This window comes from Oreochromis aureus, linkage group 12, assembly GCF_013358895.1.
Source record: "Oreochromis aureus strain Israel breed Guangdong linkage group 12, ZZ_aureus, whole genome shotgun sequence".
NCBI classification, from domain to species: Eukaryota; Metazoa; Chordata; class Actinopteri; order Cichliformes; family Cichlidae; genus Oreochromis; species Oreochromis aureus.
In genome coordinates this window covers 6,433,714-6,456,312 of record NC_052953.1, presented here as the reverse complement: position 1 = coordinate 6,456,312, position 22,599 = coordinate 6,433,714, and the positions used below count along the sequence as shown (strand labels likewise).

The 22,599-nt window shown below is 38.3% G+C and overlaps 2 protein-coding genes across 2 annotated transcripts; both read left to right on the top strand.

Annotated features, from left to right (window-relative positions):
* The first annotated feature begins 659 nt into the window (after positions 1 to 659).
* LOC116313571 (GRAM domain-containing protein 2B) lies at positions 660 to 13,678 on the top strand. Its single transcript, XM_031731318.2, has 14 exons — positions 660 to 867; positions 1,607 to 1,729; positions 3,321 to 3,408; positions 4,921 to 4,990; positions 5,260 to 5,363; positions 6,381 to 6,476; positions 6,592 to 6,663; positions 6,927 to 7,016; positions 8,435 to 8,537; positions 8,913 to 9,050; positions 10,473 to 10,548; positions 10,790 to 10,894; positions 11,263 to 11,347; positions 12,895 to 13,678. The coding sequence occupies exons 1-14, from the start codon at positions 776 to 778 to the stop codon at positions 12,934 to 12,936; spliced, it is 1,284 nt and encodes a 427-aa protein (XP_031587178.1). The 5' UTR covers positions 660 to 775; the 3' UTR covers positions 12,937 to 13,678.
* A 2,877-nt stretch (positions 13,679 to 16,555) lies between these two features.
* LOC120442941 (testis-expressed protein 43-like) lies at positions 16,556 to 18,866 on the top strand. The gene is made up of 4 exons (XM_039620282.1): positions 16,556 to 16,636; positions 17,245 to 17,353; positions 18,479 to 18,660; positions 18,775 to 18,866. Exons 1-4 carry the CDS (start codon positions 16,605 to 16,607, stop codon positions 18,818 to 18,820), a joined length of 369 nt encoding a protein of 122 aa, XP_039476216.1. The 5' UTR covers positions 16,556 to 16,604; the 3' UTR covers positions 18,821 to 18,866.
* Positions 18,867 to 22,599: the final 3,733 nt, after the last annotated feature.

Sequence of the window (22,599 nt, the reverse complement as noted above, 5' to 3'; positions counted from 1 at the left end):
ATCTGAACCTGAACTGTTGGGTCCTTGTTTCTTACCAGCACTTCAATCACATTAACTGTAATGTAATGAGTTACAGTTTTGTGCAACAACATGTGGATTTGAGTGCAGGCTGCATGCAGCCTGTGTAAATACTACTTACATAGCCGCCGTTTTTTGTCATGCACTTACAGATGTTTTAAAGATTGAATGCAGTAAATCATGCCAACAGGAGGGACATAAAAATGGGATTAGAAAATTAAGATGTGGGTCTATTTTTTGCAAGCCAAGCCAGCTTTTTCTTAAATCTTTAAGGGGCTTCTCTGTGCAGCGTTCTAATTCCCCACTGGAAAACAAACATACACATTTCAACATGAAGAAAGTCGGCAGGGATACGGGGATACAGCAGGCTGAACATGTGAAATCATTTCCCCTCAGCAAAGGGAAGCAGATCAGATTTCACCCTGTTTAGACAGAAGTGGAAGGTAGAAGTTTTGTTCCTGTGTAAACAAAACTAGATTGATTATGAGACCATTTTAAGTTTAGGAACACAAACAAAGCCGAGTAAAATGTCACTGATCAAAGGTTCAAATGCGCACTATCTCGAACACACACAAACACACACGTCACCCTTTTGTGATCTGGTTGGCTGTGACATGTGAAACCGAGGGGCCCAAAGGACACTCCCACAGACAGGCAAGCAGGTAGGTGTAGGGAGCAGTGGATCAGGCTGCAGTTCTCACGGCAGCAGTCAGGACGTCTAGCTGAGCATTTGCTTGGAAAATATCTGCTGAGCATAATGACAGAACAGTGTGGGAACCAGCAGACGTCGCAGGAGGATGCCAGGAAATGTTGCAGAGGAGCTGCAAAGCATGAAGAAAGGGATTCTCAGTGAGTCTGTGGCTGTAAAAACAAAAACATCTCTAGAGTACAAAAGGCAGTGTCACACAGATATTTGTGTTAGCTGTTTTGGTTGCATTAGTAAAACTTATAGCAGTACTCATATCTTTTTGAATAGCAGAACAATCACTCAGATTATTGACTGATTAACTGACAGATCTTCTTGGCTTGTCAGCTTTTGGAATTGTATGAATTAAAATGATTCAGTCGTGAATTTACCACATGGTGGATATGGAGTCTTTAGATCCCCTGGAGACTTGGATATTCATCACACAACCTTCACTGCAAAGAAAAAAAATGCATAATGGGAAATGAGGGATGCACATTTTATGAAGGTTGGCTTTTATTCAAAATTAGTTGTCTGGATTCTTTATGTTTACTTACCAAACTGTTGGATTCGTGATTTATTGGCACCATGGTGGGTTTCTTGACTTGTAAAAATTCTGCTTCGTCTATTCATCATTTGGAAATTTTCACCTTGAGCGATATCTAAGGTGTTATCTATTGTTTTGCAATGTCACAACAGAAAGTTGGGAAACTTGGCTTTTGCACTGCAGCTGGACAAGAAAGCAAGATGTGCTATTGCAGGATTTTCCTTACATAAAACTCCAGAGAGTTACAAAACAAAACAAAAAAAGAAAGAAAAAAATCTTTGCAGGTTGTGTTGATTCCCACTTTTCTTGGACAGTATGATTTGGGGTTTTATTTCACTTTTTCCTTTCGTGTGTAGTTCAGATACAGAGGCCGTGGCAGAGGAGCAGCAAAGATTTAGCAGGATGTGCAGTGAACCACTGCAGGCTGCTGATCAGGAGCAGCAGGAGCTAACAGGGAGGAGAAAGCCAGTGTTAGTCAGGTAAGTTACAAAAGATTTTCTCTGGTTTTTATCCATAAATATCTTTGTATTGTTTAGATTGTTGCATACATCACGCTAGGTCCAAATATGCCCAGTTATGAATATAGGTTTGCCTTGAAATTTTAGCTTGCCCTTTGGTCACCAAAGGTTCAAGGTCTGTAAGGTTCAAACAACTACAGAACAAATAATTACCCACTTTCAAGGTTGAGTTAAACAACCATGTGACAAACCATAATACCACTAAAGGTACATTACGGTATAATATTTGCTCCTGTTGGTCTTATTCCTTAACTGGGATTCACCAGAAAACAACACATTTTCCCTTCTTGACCTCTGCAATGCTGTAATATCTCAGTCCACTCCTTGTTTCCTTCCCGAGAAGCAATTCCAAGACACTTTCTATCCTCTGAGTGTAAAAGGGACTTTTGCTGATTGGAGTAAATTCTATATCTCGTGTGATGTTTTCTATAAAGCTTTTCTTTTCTTTTCTTTTGGACAAACACTGATGTATCGTAATCCTCGTGGTGTGTTAACTTTGGTGTTTTCGATCCAGCTGATCAAGAAAATAGTAGATTTCTCACTCTGGATAGGGAGGAAATCGCTGCCCCACTCAGGGAGTTTAATTATTCTGGCTCTTATACAAGAGTGATGGGACAGTAGAGTGTCAGATGGTGAATGTTGCTGCATATACAGCAATGCAGGCGTTGTACCACATCATTGTGGTGATGAGTCAGTTAAGTGTGAAAATTAAGATTTTGCCTTACCAATCATTTCATGTTACAACCCTCACGTATGATCATGACTTCTGGGTAATGACTGAATAAATGATACGACTCAAATAGGTTGGTGTGGCGGTGGAGGCAGAACAATAATCTAATCTGTCCTGAGAGCTTCTCGGGATCCCACAGGAGGAAGTGGAAAATGTTGCTGGAGAAGAGACCATTTCCTGTTAAACCTGCTGGAACCACAACAAGAAAATGCACTGATGGATTGATGAATGATCAGTTTCCCACAAAGTGTTGTTTGACTTCATGCTCAGCACCCACAGAAACCTTTAATCTCACCATGATCTGACTCTGAGAAGGTTCCTCATTGTTCAGAATAATAATCTGACCTCTGACTCTTTCCCACTACCTTAGGCAGCAATATTCCTCTGTAACCTCAAAATGTGTAACAGTGGAACAATGACTGCAGGTTGATGTTTTGAACCATTTGAACAAATTGACTTCTGAATTGTGTTTTTTTTTAAGCATAAATTCAAAAAAAATCCGATTTTTTGAACAAAGGAGTCATATGATGGTGCTAATCTGCCCCAGCTTTAATTATAATGCTGTCCTAGAAAAAGAGCATAATCTTAATCATTTCAACTCAATTTCAACCTTTATATTGGTTAGTACATTTTTTTTCTCCAGCCTCAAATTATTTTAATATTTCCAGGTTCTCATAAAAGTATGATGTCAGGAATCGACAGCTGTAGTTCTTAAATACACTGAAATTAGATTACCAAAGGTTGCTGACTTGTGTTTAGCTTCTGTCTTATTGGCCATGGAATATGTTAAATCCCCTCTCTGAATTTTCTCTCTGTCCTCAGGTCAAAGACCTTCGACAATTCTCTCCTCACTCAGGTTCAGACAGACCGAGACTCCAAGATCGAGAGGAAGAAGTCTCACTACAGCCAGGTGAGAGGTCATTAAGTAAACTCTGATACATATTTTATTACACCTATAAATGTTACATGTAGGCCATTCTCGGTCACTTGGTTTCCAAATGAGTAATATCAGATAAAATTTCTGCTGACTGGCTTTTTTCCAAGCAACCTTATTACCTTAGGAATGTATCAGGTTATAAACAGTTTGTGGGTCAGGCCTCCTTCTGGTTGGTGCTTCCTTTACTTCATGCCACCAACATTAACACATCCAGTGTTCTGACATGGCATCACTAATCAAAGTCATCTAAGGAATGAAAGTTTAAATTACATCACTAAATTGCTGCTTTAAATTTTCTTCACAAAGACAATGGATGATAATAATAATAATAAAGATACAGCCTGTCTATATCTGGTACTTTTTAGGCATTTGAAAGTCAATCAACAATTCAAAAATTATCTTTTTTAATCAGTTTTCACAAAGAGGTTTTTGTACACTTTCAAATGAAAGAATTAAAAAACTTAAAAATAACTGTTGCTGATAAATTGTTAGTAAATAGATTAATTAGCTAATGAATTGTTAGCTATAGCTTATTCAAAGCTAACAGTGGAATTATAGTGATGTTTATAAAGTGTTGAATAATTCTACCAGTATTAAAGATACTTAGTCTAAATTTGTATATTTAAATATTATTTTACATTTTCAGCTATGCTTTCATGTCCAAAATATCTGTATGTTACATTGAAGAGCTAGAACAAGAATAAACATTCATGTAATGCTACATGATGGTGCAGTGAGTCAGTGTGACCTTTATTTAACTGGGCAAAACATTAAGAACACATTGTTTTTTACAGCGCAAAAGGCAAAACTTCTTAAGGACAAGAGTGTTAAAACAACAGCGTCACATGTCCAGGGGAAAATATTGCTCCCTAGAGGTGAACGTTTTAGCTCGATTCTGCTGAGAGTAATTACAAAAAATATCTTTATACTTTGTAAATGGTTGAAAATGCCTAAACCAGTTGGTTTGGTTTAACTTAATACCACAGTTATTTGGTTAAGTTTGCCTGACTTGGTCTAAAAATGCATTTCTCTGAAATGTCCTTTGCAATTCTCTTGCAAAAATGTCTTATAAATTCTAAACTGTAACTGGTATCCACATGATTTAAACACCATGATGCCTGCACACACACGAGCTTATTTTGGTGTTTGAGTGATGTTTCTATGATGGAGTGGAACTAGAACTTTTTCTCTGTCTAACAACACATATATATACACTGCTGCAAAACAACAATCCCACAAATAAATGCTCTGCAGTTCTCCTGAACCGCCCAAAGAAAGTTAGCTCTGTTTCAGAACTTTACTTTGAGAGTACCGTGAGTTTTACAAGCCACATTTATTTATTACTTTTCTCTGATAAGAATTCATCAAAATGTCAGCCTTAGCTTTAACTGATATTGGTGTGTGTGTGTGTGTGTGTGTGTGTGTGTGTGTGTGTGTGTGTGTGTGTGTGTGTGTGTGTGTGTGTGTGTGTGTGTTGTATTTCAGCTTTCGAAGACCAACTGCCAGTACCATAAAATATTTAAGGAGATCAGCAAAGAAGAACAGCTCAGACAGAGTAAGTCTTTAATGATCACAGCTATCCACTCCACCTTAAATACTGAATGAAGGATTAGGTCATAGTTGAACATTTGATACCAGAGCCTCTTGTTAACCACCTGATAATAACAGAATCCTTATGATAGAACTACAGTGTCAAATCAAAGTCCAATAATAACTTTATCAAACTCTTTTGTTCAATACAAACACTGAACTGGTCTTTTTTGTTTTTTCCTCACAAACATCTAAAAATAATGTGTTTTTTAATGTGCTTTACTTGTTTGTCAGGTTACACCTGTGCTCTGCAGAAAGACATCCTCTACCAAGGACGCATGTTTGTCTCCGACCACTGGTTCTGCTTCCACTCCAAGGTGTTTGGAAAAGATACCAAGGTATGCACTGATGTCTGTTTTGTATCGGCCCACAGGAAAGGCTGAGAATCTGAAAGAGAATCCACAGATGTTTTCAGTGGTGTTTCTCGGTTCCACGCGAGTGTCAGACTCTTTGTGGTGTTGATGCTGTTTAAAGTGGCGAACACAGTGAGGTGCCAGCAGCAGCAGCCATTTGATTTGATGAGATATGTCGGTTTAAATTATTTAACAGTTACCTGGAGAAGTTTCACAGAAAACAGTGAACAATTTGCTGTCGTTCAGAAAACAGCAAACAGTCAGTTTTATCCGTTACACGACACTTGAGAACACAACCAAGGAGAATTCAGTGATGTAAAATAAGATTTTTAAACTCAATTTGATTTTTATCAACACAATTTAATTCAATAGTAAGAGTTTCTTTGTTTTGGCAGCACAATCATGGAGCTTTGCTTTATGAATAAAGGACGTCTGAGCACATTTGAGAGCTTTTTCACTTTTACTTCAGTAAAGACGTTTTGCAGGAGTATTTTTTAAATATCTGGACTTCCACTTAAGTAAACTTTTGCCACCTCTTGATTCAAGCAATGCTTCTGCAATAAAAAAAGATTGTTTTTCCTCCATGAAGGGACATGCTAAGTGGATAGGTGATACTGTGCGGGCATTGTAGAGCATTATTCTTTATTTTGTAAGCCAGCTGTGTTTACACACACGCAGCCTGCAGGTACAGCCTGCAGAGGGACTAATATTTTGCTGCATGCATGAACACGTGCAGATGACACCTTGCTGCTGTGTGGTCACGACTGGATTGTTTTACATCTGTCACTGTATGGGAAACATCTGGAACTATCAATCTAGGCTGAGAAAGTAATTGCAGTTAATGTGTATAGATGGTGATAATTAAAGCTGCCGGAGGTCAGTGAACAGCTCGTCTCTGCTTCTGATCTGTGCTGTCGCACAGTGAAGCCGGCCTACAGGTGCGTGAATCTTTTTCTCTGGTTTCAAAGCTGATATGAAGGATCGAACTGTTCTGTGTCCCAGATCGCCATCCCAGTGGTGTCCATCAAAAACATCAAGAAGACCAAAACTGCCATCCTGTTGCCAAACGCTCTGGTGATCGCCACCACAAATGACAGGGTGAGAGGAATCTCGCTGCTTCTCACCACGATTCGATGAATTAAGAAAAAAACTGTGTTTTTGCACATGTGGAAAAGTATTCCAAAAGACACTTTTTCTATTTCTGGTGTTGCAGTACGTGTTTGTGTCCTTCCTGTCCAGAGACAACACCTACAAGTTTTTGATGTCGATCTGTCCTCATCTGGAGGTAAGAAAGGCTTTTTATTTAGAGCCATACAGACCTATTATGCTTTCCTTGTCTTCTGTCATATATGTACCATTCCAGATGTTCATGACCAACAGGTAGCCATTGTTATCCGAAAACTCGGGCTTTAAACTAAACACTCAGTTTCAGATAGTTTTCTTTTTTACTCTTTCGCCTTCTTATGTTATTCATTTTAAATAAGTTTGAAGACTTGAGGATCATTTAAACACATGATGTCTGGTTATTGATTATATGAATATAAATAGGAGAAGAGTCCATGCAGCAGTCCCATTCCCTCCTCAGCTGAAAACAGCTTCAGAAGTCGGAGGTCACCGCTATCGCCTCGCTTTCCTCTGGTAGGTCAAACACACAATGCCATAAAGCATGATGTCTGTAGTACAAGTGATACAAAGGATACTGTTTTTATCCTGGCTACATATAATAAAATATATAAGAATAAGAAAGCATCATGCTTTTGGGTCCATCCTCGCACTTATCTCTCTGGTCTCTTTTCTGACAGAAAGATATTTTAACACATCAAACTTGAGGTGAAATAAAACCAATATGCTCGAGAGTTGGAGCTGTAACGTGGCAACGAAGCATTTCGACCTATGGAGACAGAAGCTGTTCAGAAAAAAAAAGACTCCCTGCATGAGAGCAGGAGCCAGTTGGCAAATCGTTTAGTAACATTTTGCATATGTTACAACTGGATATTCTAGTCTTGTGTTTGTGCATTCAACAAAGCTGTGTCCAAGAGAGATAAGGCTGTGAGCCACTTCCTGATGTCAGCATCAATCGCCCCAGGTCCAGACATCCTTGTGCCTAAAGCTTCATGTATTTATTTATTTTTGGCCACTTTATCCCCAAACAGGATTTTTGAAATGTTACTTTTACCATATTAATTCATTTTGTGTTTTCTCTCACCCCAAAAGTCTTTATCTCTAAAAGTGATGTTTTTAGAGTTCCTGTGCAATTTAATACAACTGCATAAACTCCACAAAGCAAATGTGTTTTAACGTAATCATTTACTTTTAATGTTGAGGTTGTAGGTGAGTTATTGTAGTTTTATCATTTTTAATTGCTTTTGATTCTAAATATGTTTATGTGTGTTTTTGCTTCGAGTTCAGTTTATTTTCGGTTAATTTCCCATGTGGGTTGGCTCATTTCATTTTACTTATTATTGTTTGATAGTCTTGAGTTACAGTTTAGTTTTTATTAGTTTAGCTGTTGTTTTTAGACTTTTTAAATATTATATTACATGGGATATTTGCCAAGGGATACATTTTGGAAGTTAAGATAAAAGATAAAATTAGCTGACACAGCCAAGCCGACGTCCAGTTTCAGCAACATCTGCAACTGGATGTTAGATTTTAGTTTAGTTTTTAACGTATAAATATTGTTTCAGATGTTTGAGGGTTTTTTAGAAGTCTTTTGCACAAGCACTGAGAAATTATAACCTTCATAAAAGCAAAACTACAACAGAAATTGTATTCAGTTGAATTAAATTGCAGCTTTCTAAAAGCAAAATGTTCAGTGAATTGTCATTTCTTATTTCCAGCCTGGAGACTTGGGTTCAACCATTTTTAAATGTTTATTCTCATTATTCACTTTTGTGTTTGTTTGCTCCAATTAAAATATAATTTGTAGGAAAGTGTGAAGTTTTTTCTGTACAGCTACGATCGATATGATAGATATGATCATGTTTGGATGAGAGGGTGAAGCAGCTGCTAGTGCCTGCTAGCTTTAATCTCTCTGTGTCTGTGAATTTCTGCAGAGTGAATTCAGCGACCTGGATGGAGCGATGAGACACAGGAGGCAGGAGATGGAGGAGAGCAGCAGCTCTGACTCTCAGGTTCCAGACTACGAGAAGATAGAAGGTACTGCATCGCTGTGCAGCTGATGAATTAGAAGCAGTCGCATGCATCGTCACACGTATCGTCTGTGGCTGTCAATGTTTCTACTCACAAAACCTGAACCACTTTTGCACTTCAGTAGCAGAATCTTGTGCTACTTAGTGCTGCTCCTTCTTTACTCTTTATCTTTTGTTGACTTTTCTTCTCACTACCCCCCCACACACACACACACACAGCTGTGATGAAGTTGAAAACGAGCAGCTTGTAGTGCGCCTTATTCAAACATACTCAGTATGTTTTTCTCAGGAGGACTTAATCGGGATTACAAAACTGCCCCAAGTCATAACAGGCCCTGGGTTTCCAGTTTTGAATGCTTTGCTTGCCTTTTTGCTTCTATAGAGTTCGCCGTTCCGCCTTTCCTGGATATGCTGAAGCGCACAGACAGTGCATCATCTCCAGACCACCAGCACAAAGTGAACAACCCACATCTGAACCAGCAGGGTCCAGACAACAAGCAGCACTCCAAGCACCACCGAGGTAGGATGAGTCTTTAATCAGGGCCGTGTTAGTTTAAACATCAAGACTTTTATTTAAACAACTGGCACTGAACCTCTCATGGGACTATGAATTTATAATTTTATTATTTTAGTCCCTACATGTTATTTCCATTCTCTTTTTGGTCAAATTCATCATAACATGGGTTTAGCTGACTCAGCTCCTTCTGTTTGGACTTATTTCTGTTGACCTTGCTGCCTGCACCGTTCTGTACTGCTGCTCTCCCCACCTCTATTTTTACAGCCAAATATAAACTGCTGCTAACTTTGTAACAGTAAAATAACAAATCGCTTTTAGAAGCGGTAAAATGAAAATATCCTCAGCTGTACTCAGGATTAAGGAGTCAGCCTGAGAACGGCAAAAATCAACAACATTTAACTCTAAAAGCCACGAGAGGTGAGCCGAGGTGCAACCAAGTACCGATTGTAATCTCACATGTGTCGTGTATGCAAACTGACCCGCGGGTATTTCCCAGAACAGAAACTTGTCAGATATAAATAAATGTAGTCCTGAATGATCTATATTTATCACTGAAAAAAAACTCTGATGTTTTTGTCAAATAATAATATTATCATGTACCAACAGTAAACTTTATTTCTTTATTTGTTATTTACAGCATTCATGTGTGTTTGTATAGGCCATAATTTTGCACATTTGCAGTAGAGATTTGGCACGAAACTCATTTTAAACATTTGTTTCTAAATATAGAAATACGCCACCTGGATAAATATTTTTTCTAAATGCATTAGATATCTTCTTCCCAGATTCCCTTACAGCTGCCCAAATTTCTTGCATCTTCTTCTTCCATCTATTCGCTTCTGCGGGGGACGCGACCCTGGGGTCGCGGGGGAGGCTGCAGCCTATCCCAGCTGCCTAGGGACAAGAGGCAGGGTACACCCTGGACAGGTCGACGGTCTGTCACAGGGCTAACACATAGACAGCATTCACATTCACACCTATGAGCAATTTAGTTTCCAATTAACCTATCCCCACTAAGTGCATGTTTTTGGACTGTGGGAGGAGAGAACCCACACGAACACAGGGAGAACATGCAAACTCCACACAGAAAGACCCGACCTGATGGTGGGATTAAACTCAGGACTTTCTTGCTGTGAGGCAACGGTGCTAACCATCGTGTCGCCGTGCTGCTTCTTCCATATTAATGAAAAATACGCCCATATGATCCATTCTTCCATCGGTTCTCTTCTGCTTATCCAACCATAACTCTTTAAGCCCCACTTCTTTTCTTGCTTTTATTTATAACGACTCCTTTTCATATTGATTTCTATGAGTTGATGAAGCAGTCTATTCCAACCTTTTAATGCAGTGCTGCTCTCACACGCGTAGGGCATTTTACTGTACTTTTGGCGTAAACAAAGACATATTTGTTTGATCTTTCCTCAGGTTCGGATGTGGTGATTGACAGCAGGTGTCTGAAGCCAGTTTCTCTCAACACTCTGCTGATAGTCTACATGTTCCTGTAAGTTTGCTGCCTTTGATTCATTCATTCATTTCTTCGCTAAAGGATTCTTCTGTGACTCATCCTGTTAAATTAAATTAAGCTGATCAGTTATATGATCTGTGGATTCATCCCATCCATTCAGTCAATCATCGAATCCTTCAATGATGCACATTCATTTCAGTTTATCATTACATTTTCACTTGTAGCACATTTTAGCCTCTTTTTGCTCATCTCCTCTTTTACCTGTGTTTTTCCTCAGAGTGTGCACCCTGGTCTTGTCTTCGTGTTACCTGGCGTTTAAGATCATCTCACTGGAGCAGAGACTGACAACACTCGGTGCTGTGACCGAGTTCACACACCCGGAGTGAGTCGTCAGACTGTCTGAGACTCTGAAAAGCTCTAGAAAACTGACAAATTAGACATGGAAATGATAACCAGATGAAAGAGAAACAAAAACTGCATAAGTGTCATGATGGATTTTACCCACATTCTCACTAAAACAAATAAAAAAATGTCACAAATAATTAAACTAATGATTCAAACTGAACAGGCAAGCAGGTGGATTCACAGACATAAAATGGTTTTCTTATTTTGTCTCAAGGACTATATTACAATAATCTGCAAGATTTATTTCACTCTAATTTATTGATATTAGATTTTTGCTAATAGAGCTGAACCTTCTGAAGATTTTAAATTATTTTCATGATGATTATTTTTGTGTTTTATTCCCAGAAACAATTTTCTGAGTGGGTCCGCTGATGTGGGCACGAATCTTTTATCTGAACTGCTAACCATCAACCTGATGAAGCTGGAGAAGGTTGGTCTGTCTTTGGTTTTTCAGATCAAGTGTTGATAGATACAGCCGTCTGGACTTGCTATAATCCCCATTGATAATTTAATAATTAAATTATTAGGCCATATTCTTACTCAACTAGAGTAGCTTTGCATGATTCACAGTTTTAGAAATATGAAATTTATGTTATACTGGGTGCAACCCCGCAGTTAATCCTCTGTCTGAAAGTGCTGTTTTAGCTCCATCTCTTTAAATAAAATGCAGAGATGGCGATGTTACAGAAATATCCACTTTTTAGTACCCTGCAGATCCAAGAATAGGCAAAAATGTTCAAATCTGAGCAGTTAGAGGGTCTAAAGCCTGAGTTGGGATTACACAGATCTCATTATTTGACGTTTGGGCCATGTCTACAAGTGTATACACAAAAAAAAAGACAAGGAAAAACTTAACAGGTCACCTTTAAAAATTGTGTGAATGTGTTGTCAGTAGTTTCTTTCATGAGCCTCTGAAAGCACACAGCAGGAAGGCTTCAGCAGTTTCCAAAGAGCAAAGTGTAATTGGATGCCTGTTGCCATTGATCAAACATTTATAGTCAGTGATCAGTTCAGAGCATCATTTGTAAGAAGAGCTCCATCAGTCTACACTCCATTTATATTTCAGGCTGACATTCGTCTCCTTACAAACAAAAAGCAGCAGCTGACAGCCGCCTCAGTGTTTTAGACAGAAAATAAAGAACATTTTCATCAGCAAGAAGTTTGTAAAGGCTCAGAGCTGTGTCAGACTGCAGAGGCCTGGTCCATCTTCATCCTGAGTGAACATTAAATGATATGAGATGAAAACTGGAACTTGACTGGAAATATTTATTTCATATTAAACCCACTACTGAAAGAGATGATTTTAATTTAAAACGCTTGTTAGGGAGAAACTATCCACAGCTGCCAAAAAAAGTTAGGCCTGTAAACATGTTCACTTCTGTTCAAAAGAAATAAACATCAATCTTCACCTTTGAACTGCAGTTTTCTGCACTTTCATATTGGCTTCATGGAAATCTGCTAATTGCACTACTTTGTTAAATAAGCATTATTTAACTTCACATTGTTTACTCAAATCAAGTGGTCGTCAAAATTAGTCAAAAATCATGAATGCTGTCTGATGGATACCTCCATCTTTTATATACAGTCTATGGTTTCCATGTGTCTGCAGTGGTCTACCTGATCTCTCTGCAGACTGACTGCACAGCAATTATGCCAGCTTCACATGTGCCAGAGTAGTACACTTGTCAATGATGTTTGTACTGTTCTCCAAATCCTCTGTGTTATAATAGATATTCATGGCGACATGACCCTAACTGCTGTTTGACCGTAGCACAAATCACCTGCTTCAAGTCTGAGTCTCTAGCTTTCAACAGGGACAAGAAAATGACCTTAACAACAAGATAAACAGAAGCAGGTTTCATTTTGAAATCTACACTTACTAACCAAGCGAAACACTTGCAATATCATCAGATACGTTTATCTGCAGTCGAGTTTTCTGCCAATACAGTTAAGCAAAAGCAAACTTTGTTCTTTCAGGTGCAGAAGAACCTGCAGAGACTGCTGGAGGAAGCTGCCTGAAAGTACAGGAAACCATTATAAGCACAGTGAAAGTCATGTATATTATTTTTGTAAATAAAGTGTAAATATGTATGTTTGTTATAAATAACACTACTGGAATGTATTCTGCCCTATGAAGCCAAAATACAGTAACTACAGTATATATTTGGTCAAATATGCCCTACATCTGGGTTTATATTTGTTACTTACTTACTTTTGTATTATTTCAAGACTTTTTGTGTTTCAAATGTGTAATTGACAGTGAAGTCACAGCTAGCATGAAGTCACAGCTAGCATTGACAGTAGCATTCTATGATAGTTTTTTCAGAAACTCCCTGACATTGGTATCAGGTTTCTGTACTGTTGTCTGTCTTTGTAGGGCAGCAACAATAATGATACACACAAAATAAATCATTTTAAGAGAAACATTAGTGCTAAAAATGTCCCCTCTGGTGAAATTTGAACTGTTTTGCATGTATAACCCCACCCACCTATGGGTGTGCACCCTGGTGTTCAACTTGGTCATAGTTAAACCATCTTTAGCTGTTGTTAAGTAGTTGCTAAACCTGTGCCAGGTTCTGGCATTTCAAATGATCATTTGATGATTTAAAGGTGGAAACGTCACGTTTTATGTGCTTCTACTGAGGCTTTCTGTTTACTGTACTTGTTTCAGTTTGGTGGATCACAGTCATGTCTGAGCCAGCTGAAACACTTCTGTCTAAATGTGACATTTACCAAAAATAAAGCAAAAAGTTTACATTCATTTAATGAATTCTGCTCAAAAAATAAAACACCGGAACGCAGGTGGTGGTCATGGCTGGAGGCCAAACTCTCCTAGAAAAAGAAAAGGAAAGTAAAGCTGCTTTGCTGCTTTACATGTATTTGTTACCTCATTCTGCAGAGGATACACTGGACCAACCATTTTCAAAGGAACAGAGAGATAATCCCGTCACATGATACAAAGTCTTGCATACTATAATTTAACTGTTTTTGAAGCATTTCCATTTTATACCATTAGTTGCTAGCATGCAACTTATGGCATTAACTTTCATCACAGGCAAACTATGAACTTTATGCTACTCACTGTTATGAAGTTTTGCCTTGTGTGAAGCACTTTATAATCACAGACTGTCTATTTAATATAAACAATTACTATGATGATGATGTCACCAATTGGTTTTGAACCACTTTATGAAGCCTTAGCTTTAGCAGATTCTTTAGATTCTTCCACAAATGTCTCTGAAGCCCAAGGTTGCTCATTTTGGCGACAGCCGTGGAAATGTTTCAGTTTTCCCCCCCAAGCAAGCCCAACTCTTAAGTGTTGTACTCACTGCCATTTCTAATGTGTAATTAACAAAATACAACATTCAGTGATATAATACCACACAAACCAAGCCTTCTAATCTTTGTATTTCTTTCATTTGTAAGACTTTCCTTAGAAACTCGACCCATCCATCCATCCGCTTATCCTTTTCAGGGTCGCGGGGGGTGCTGGAGCCTATCCCAGCTATCATAGGGCGAAAGGCAGGGTACACCCTGGACAGGTCGCCAGTCTGTCGCAGGGCTAACACACAGAGACAGACAACCATTCGCACTCACATTCACTCGCACATACCTAGTGGCAATTTGGATTATCTAATTAACCTATCCCCACAAGTTGCATGTCTTTGGACTGTGGGAGGAAGCCGGAGTACAGGGAACCCACGCAAACACAGGGAGAACATGCAAACTCCACACAGAAAGACCCCGGCCTGATGGTGGAATTGAACTCAGGGACTCTCGGCCATTTGACCTTAGAACTGAAGAAGCTTCTCGGATGAGAGGTGAAACGTCTTCAAGCAACTCAAAGAAGTCCAGACGCTTTTCTTTGCAAATTCCTTTGACTACGATGACCTGGATGACTGAGAACCTTCACAGACAACTCAGGACCTTCTTGCTGTGCGGCAACAGTGCTAACTACTGTGCCACCGTGCTGCCGAGAAACTCGACCCTCCTCTCTTAATTTAATTTAATTTAATTTAATTTATACCCCTTTGTCTGTCTGTTTGCGTTATGTTCCTGAAAAATCCCACATTTACTTCCATGACTTCATCCCTAGTAAAATAAATAAAATAAATAAATTACATGTAATCTTCAAATAGTTAAAAATAAAATAAAACATTTTGTGGTTAGAATTAACAAAACAATTAATTGCACACAGAAAAAAATCTTCGGTTGAAAACAATCCTTTAATTTGCAAATTATGGAACAAAACAGTTCCAGTGGCATGTGCTGTCATCTGTGTTGTTCTTAATATGACCACTGGGTGGCACCAAAGTCAGAAAAAAAAGTTGCAGTTTGCCTCAAACATTAACACTTCACAGTTACTCTTTACATACTAACTGTATGATAGTGAAAAGTAATAGCATACAGTTATTATGTGCAGCTACATTTACTGCAAAAACATTTGTCATTTCTCAGATTGCATAGCTTCTCTTCTTCTTCGTCGTCTTCTTCTTCGTCTTCCTGCCAAAGAGGAGCTGAAGGAACTCCAGTCAGTCACAAAATAAGACGGATTTTGAAGCTTCATTTTAAATTGAAATTAGTTATAAGAATCATGATTTTTGATCATGCTGCACTAGAAATTGATGTGTTATGATGTCATGATGGGTATTGATGGTATGTTTTTTTAATTTAGGCTACTATTAATTAAATCAACAAAATGGTCCAATGAAAAGGGCTAGTTATGTAAAAATCCCTCCTCTCACCATGATTTGTATATTTCAGCTGTGTGACGTGCCTATTTTAGTGTGAGCCTGACACATCACATTACTCCTAAACAACACTTTTTCCTAAAACATGTAAGGATACACCTAAAAATATGTTTTTAAGGGAACAGAATTGCAATCTGATTTTTTAGCCACAGTAGGCAAAGAAATTAAGCCTATTATAAAATGCTCATGGATGAGACATTATTGAGAGACAATGTACAGTGAGCAGGTTATATCTTTCAGTATGGTTATATTTTATTAGGCCACAGTAAATGGTTTCCTGGTTAGTTTATGGTCTCAGTCATTAGTTCTGAGTCTTATTAAACACCAGCATTATGTTCAATTCGTGGTCCCATTAAAGTAAAGTAAAGTAAAGTAAAGTAAAGTAAAATTTTATTTGTATTGCACCTTTTAAGACAAAAATCACAAAGTGCTTCACAGAAAATCTAAAACATAAAATGAAAAAGACACAACAGCCATGCAGTGTGATGATCAGCCAGATTCATCCCTATCTTGGAGGATCTGGTTTCCAAAATCTAACAGTGAGGACAAAAACACTCAGGTGAAGTTTAAAAAATGACGATTATATGTTTATACTGTAACAGCAAACAAACACAGACATGATGTGAAAGCTGTAAGAGGGAAACACAGGAATATTTCTCTTCTTTACCATCAGTCCTACTGTATGTTGTCCAGTTGCTAAATCTTAATTTATTTCCTCAAAGATCCATTTCAAACAGTTTCAGTTGGTGGTGTTTTATTTTTTCCCGAGTTACAGTTTATGTGATGTAGTAAACAGAAAATACTTACTGCTCTTCTTCATCACTGACTGAAGTTACACAAATAGCCCCAAAGTGTCTACTTGTAATTCTACCGTGAAGGCCCATGATGCACTGGGGGGAGTGAGGGTTTCTATGGTGACTCTGACAGTCAACAAACATGGCTGATACAGGGAGCGCTGACCAGCATGAGTGAGTACATTTTCTGATTATTTCACACTGAACACAGAGCTGTAAAGTGTTATTAAATGTTTTTCAGTGTAACAGCAAATAATACAAGAAGTTAATACAGTCAGTTATATGTAGTACATTAAATGGTTTGTTACTGAAAATAAAATCTGTACAAAAATATGTGTAAAATCAGAAAATGTTCCTTTTTTTCTGAATGTATTTTAGATGCATTATCTTATATCAAGAATCTATATTAGTTCTTCTGATATGGAGAGTAACTGCAACCATCTCCCAGTGTTTCAGACTGTGTTAGGGTGGAGTGGGGTCTGAGAACCAAAGGAAACTATATTCAAGGAAGCAGGCAATTCATCATTGACTTTAAATCAAGTTTAAATCAAGAGATTATTGAGACTAATTTAGAAAAAAATGACCCTACGTGATTGCATTGCACTTCCATTTCCTCAGGCTTATTCACTAGAACTAAGTGGCAAAGTCTTTGCAGCGCAGCAGCACCAAAACTGCAGCTTCTTTAGTTGTCTCTAAACTTTACAAACTAGCAGATAAACTGAACCAACTGCATGAATCCTGCTCCAGAGCCACACCTCATATCCTGTATTATTTACTCCCAGACAATCATCATGCCACATCCCAACATTTTCAGCCCGACATCCAATGATCCCCAAACTCTACGTGATGCCGTGGAAGCAGGACATGAAGAACCGGAGACTCCTGATGAAGGCAGGTGTCAGTCAGGAGAACACATCCAATCAGATTTCTTTATGCCAGAAACAATGTTATTATTGGTTTTTATTTTTATTTATTTATTTATGTTTGTTTTGGGGGGTTTAAACTAAGGACAGCGTGGTGTGTGGTGGGTAGGACGACTCCATCATCTGGCTCTGTGGAGTTTGTCTCTTGCCCTGTGGCAGCTGGCTGAACTGCATAAGCAGAATAGGGTGCATGGGTGGAAGTTTAGAAAAATATTTTCATATAAAGTATGTGACATATTGTGTAATTTCCCAACATTTACCGCATAACTTTTCTACACGAAAATGCTTACCAGTAGAAGGGTTAACAGCTTAATGCTTTAAAGGAAAATGCAAGCTTTTTTTAATGTAGTGAACAATTAAAACATTTTTTATGACAAAGGCCTAGCAGCTCCGTAGTGTGGTAGTTTACACATTCTCCTAACAAATGAAAGATCCCTGATTTTATCCTGGGAGGAGACAAATCCATTTGGGATTGCATGAAGAAGGGCGTCTGGTGTAAAACTCAGGTGACCCCTGTGACTAAAGGAGCGTTCAAGAGCAGCTTTAATGGGAAAGGCCTAATCATTACAATGCCTTTGGTCCACCACCTTAAGAGGTGCAAGTCATATTAAGTTGAAAATTACACCCTAAATACAGAAAAATTACATGAGGAATGTCGGGAAAGTAGTAGGATCTATTATGAAGTTTCACTTAGAGTAAGTTTGCTCTTTATTGTTTTATTTTTCCTGTTGAAGATTGTTACACGTTAGCTTTCAAATTGTCATCTTTTTTAATACTGTCTATTTAATCAGGGATCCGGGGGTGTTTTGGTATTTGTCCAGATCAGATATATATATATATATATGCTTTTAATTAATTAACTATAAAGTATAAGCACAGGCATGTATATAATGGAGTCTCATTAAGCAAAAGCTTCCTTGGGCTTGTTGTGAAAGTCATGTAAATGTAAAAAAAAAAAAAAAAAAAATTACTTTTTCCCATTGATTCAGTTTCATTTCCCCTTTTCCTAAAAGTCAGTTTGTATTTTTATGTCATTGACCTAAACTGATTTTCACACTTTTCACTTTTTGTTAACTATGGTACGCTTGCTCAGAACGCAGCTCTGGCGGGGATCCCCGTGGTTCCTCTTGAGGAGTCTTTGTGTTTCTGTGGTCGAGAACGTCTCTGCCACAGCCAGGACTCCGCCTACAGCACCACCTCTTCCTCTACTTCCTCCTCCTCGCCTCCGTTCAGCCAGACAGGACTGCCCGCTCATTGCTCCTCCCACTTCTCCAGGTGAAACCCCACAGAGACTGACTGAGAAAAGGCCAGCTGTAACCACCTATTACAATACATTTTTGGTGATTTGCTTAAAATAAAATAAAATCTTTGCTACTTTTTTCCTCACAGGTATAACAGCTCTGCGGTGACGACCAGAGGGCTTTTCCAAACCTGAGCACAGATCACAGAAACACCAATAAAACATGCATATCTGTTATAGAAACAAAGCTCTGAATCCTGTGTGTTTTGTACTGATATCCAAAATATAAATGTAGCAGAAACGTTCGAGTTTAAGTATTTCTTTGGTTGAACTTGAGCCGCTAGTGAAGAGTAAGAAGACTTTAACAGCTTTAAAGCTTCTTCCATAAAAACAAAATAAGAAAGGAAGAAATAAAAGTGGAGACAGGGTCAATGAAGGACATAAGAACTGTGAGCACCAGGAGTAAAAGTGAAAAATAATAGAAATAAAAAAGCAAACAAATAAAAAAACAGATGATTTGACCCTAAACGTGTTAAACGCCCCTTCTGAGAAGAGAAAACACGCACTTACTCGGGCTTGAGTGTCCATTAATGGGCCCATTGTTCTGCTTGTCTTATCAGATTTCATTAACTTTAGGTTTTAAGGTGGTAAAGTTGTGCTCAGGGACAGGAAGGCTCACAAAGCTTCCTATTGATGAAATTCTAAGAAAAAGTCTATTAATCATGATCCTTTCTAAGAATTTCCCCCGAAAGTTAGAATAGTAAATCCTGGTAAAGATAAATGTTATTCCCAAAGCATCCTCGCCCCCAGAAGAGTTCAGGTGGAAACCTGTTAGGAGCAGGTAGGAAGGATTTTAAGAGCTTTGAAACTTTTGTTAAGCAGAGACAGCATGCTGCCAGTGTTTCCTCTCCAAGAGAGCAAACAAAGTATTTGCAGAATCTGATAAAATTTATCTTGTTTAAGCTTTAGAGCAGAGATGTCAAACATAAGGCCTGGGGGCCAGAATGAGCCCAACTGGACAGCTTTGGAAAATGTTAAGGAAGGTATACATTTTGGACTTTTAAGTGTATTTTCACAAGTTTCACAGCTTTGGCTACTGATAAAGACCTTCACCATTCATATAACACCAAAATATCATGTTTAGAGACAAACAATAAAATTCCAGAAAAACTCCCCTTTTTTCCACGATTTACTACAGAAATCTGAGCGTTTTCTGTTTGTTTGTCCAAAGAGTCATGCTGATGGATTTCTTTCATTTACTACAGCATGACATTAGAAAAAAGAGACCTCTGTTTGTAATTGTATTTTTTTCCTTATATTAAGTTCATTAATTTCAGGGATTAAATGCATATTATGGTTTTACACTGGCAGAAAGGGGAGTTTCACTGCTCTGTGCCACAAAGTGGACTGTTTGTGTCCTGCAGTGTAAAATGAGCTTGAGCTGCTTCAGAGGCTCGGATTATTATACAACATGAAAAAACGAACTAAATGGACAAAGCTGGTATGTTGATATTTAACATGTAGTGATTAATTCACAACAATAATGTGAAAGAAACCAAGACAGACAGAGTCGGTATCGCACTGGTTATTTAAAATGTCTCAAAAACTTTCAGTATTAAATAAATCAACAGAATATGAAGAAACAACTGTTTAATGTATACATGTACACACTGTGAAAAAGTATTTTTTCACATTAAAATATTTGGTATTAGGCAAATAGTAGATACAAAATAAGGGAAAAAGCTTTCCAATGCTGTTAAATGCTTCAGATTAGATTGTGCACGGTCAGTCTCATTGGCTCTCTCACAGCGCTCACCACGAGAAAGGACAACTGAAAATGTGAAACATGCAAACAGAACAGGAATGATGACTTGGATCTTCCAGAGCCTTTTAACCAGAGTTCCCCTGAAATATAAACTGTTAATCTTAAAGTGCCCAACACTCTGCGTGAGAGCATGGATCAGAGCAGTGGTGGAATGCACCTTAGTACATTTGCTCAAGTACTTCACTGAAGTGCAGTTTTAATGTACTCTGTTTAAGTATTTCTGTGTTATGCTGCTTTCTTTTTCTGCTTCACTCCATTACAAAAATCTAACCTTGAACAGGTGGAGTCTTGCTTCCAGTTTATTCAACAGATATGTTCACTGCATGAAAGTTTTGATAATTGCAGTATGCAGTGTAAACAGAGGTTGGTTTTTTTGGGGGGGGGGGGTTGTTTGTTTGTTTTTCCATAACTTGTGAATAACCATTAACCATTAGATCCTTGTCACTACTTTTGTTCCTTTGTTAGAAGAATTGGCCAATCACACCATCTGAGCGTGTTGAAGATTAAACTCTTGCTCCTTTCCTTGCTCAGAGTTGCTCAAACTTTCCTTAATCCATAAAATCACATTTTAGGCTCAGTTAGAAGCTCTAAGAATGTTTGTTAATCCGGGCCAATCATTTTGTTTTTCTTTGAGAGGTGTTAAACATTACTCGTCTATGGTTTGCACAACTGTTTCCCATCCGTGAGTCTTATCCTTGTTTGAGCTTAACTTGTTATTTCCTAGAAGTCGGACTGTTTCGTTGCACTTTCTTGCCTCGCAAACAGTCTCAGGGTCAGTCCTAATGCCAGATGACCCGGTGCCCTTGTTTAGCTGTGACTGGCTGATGATTTGTGTCTGTGGAGGGAGGAGATGTTTGAACAGATTAATGGACAAAGCTTAACCTGAAGTAATAATGATGGGACTTTTTGTGAGGAGTCAGTCACTTTTTTGAAATGTGTCCTAAATGTATATACCCGAAACCACTGGTGTAGATTTTGTGGGGGTATCTTTACCTTTAAATTGCAAAAGTAAAGACTGTACATTGTCAGCGAGAGTACCATCAACCAGATGATCCCCTATGAGCAGCATTTGGAAAAAGTGTAAAGGAAGAATTCTCTTCTAACAGGAAGACCACCAAGAGAACCAGGAAGAAGCCTTGGAAGGTTGATTGGGGATGAGGGAAATGGAAGGAGACAAAAAAGGAGCATAGAGAGACCACAAATGAGAAACAACTACAGAAGAGATAAGAAAAAAAGTTCATTGTATTAAACAAAGGTATATAAAACATGGGGAGTGAAGGAGAATGACGGTGCATCATGGGAAGTCCACCAGTAGCTTCAGCCTACATCAGCAAGTCTATGGGAATCTGAAAAGTTGAATCCTGATGAAATCTCTCTGGGTGCTCTGGCTTCCTCCCACAGTCCAAAGCGGTTAGTGGGGTTAAGTTAAGTAGTCATTCTAAGCTGGTCATAGGTGTGAATCTCTGTCTGTCCCTCGTGTTAGCCCTACAACAGACTGATGACCTGTGGCAGCTGGGATAGACTCCAGACCTCCTGTGACCCTGAATTGGTTAAGTGAAAGAGGGTGGATGGATAATTTGTTTCAATATATTATTTATATGAATTATATCTATGGACCATCATCATCATTATATAAGTCATTGTACTTTTCATGCTCCAGTCCACTTGGGCACCTGAACTAGAATGATTTGTCTCTTATCTACTTTCAGGAATCTAATTATCCCAGTTGTTAAAGCTAAATAAAGTATTATGAAAGTAAACTCAAGATTGTTTATGTATATTTTCTAATATGATGATTGTCTTTAAAACAAACTAAAAAAAAACAGTGTAAAAAAATTTGTTGGGCTCTGAAAGCATAATCATGTAAAAAACATACAAAAAATAAAAGAGAGAAACACCCAGGAACACTCAAAGGAAAGCCAGGTTTATATAATAAACATCAACTCACATAGTAAAGACTTTGCGCCTGCACCTCAGTCTTTATCAGAACATCTTGACACACTGCTATTTCCTGTCAAAACCAGTGATGAGCTGATAGCAAGACTGCAAGTTTAAGTAAACACTGCTCAATTAGCAGTTCCACAGCTCACAGTTCACAACAGCCAACCAATCTTTGATGCTGGTGTTACTCATCTGTATACTCCAGTTT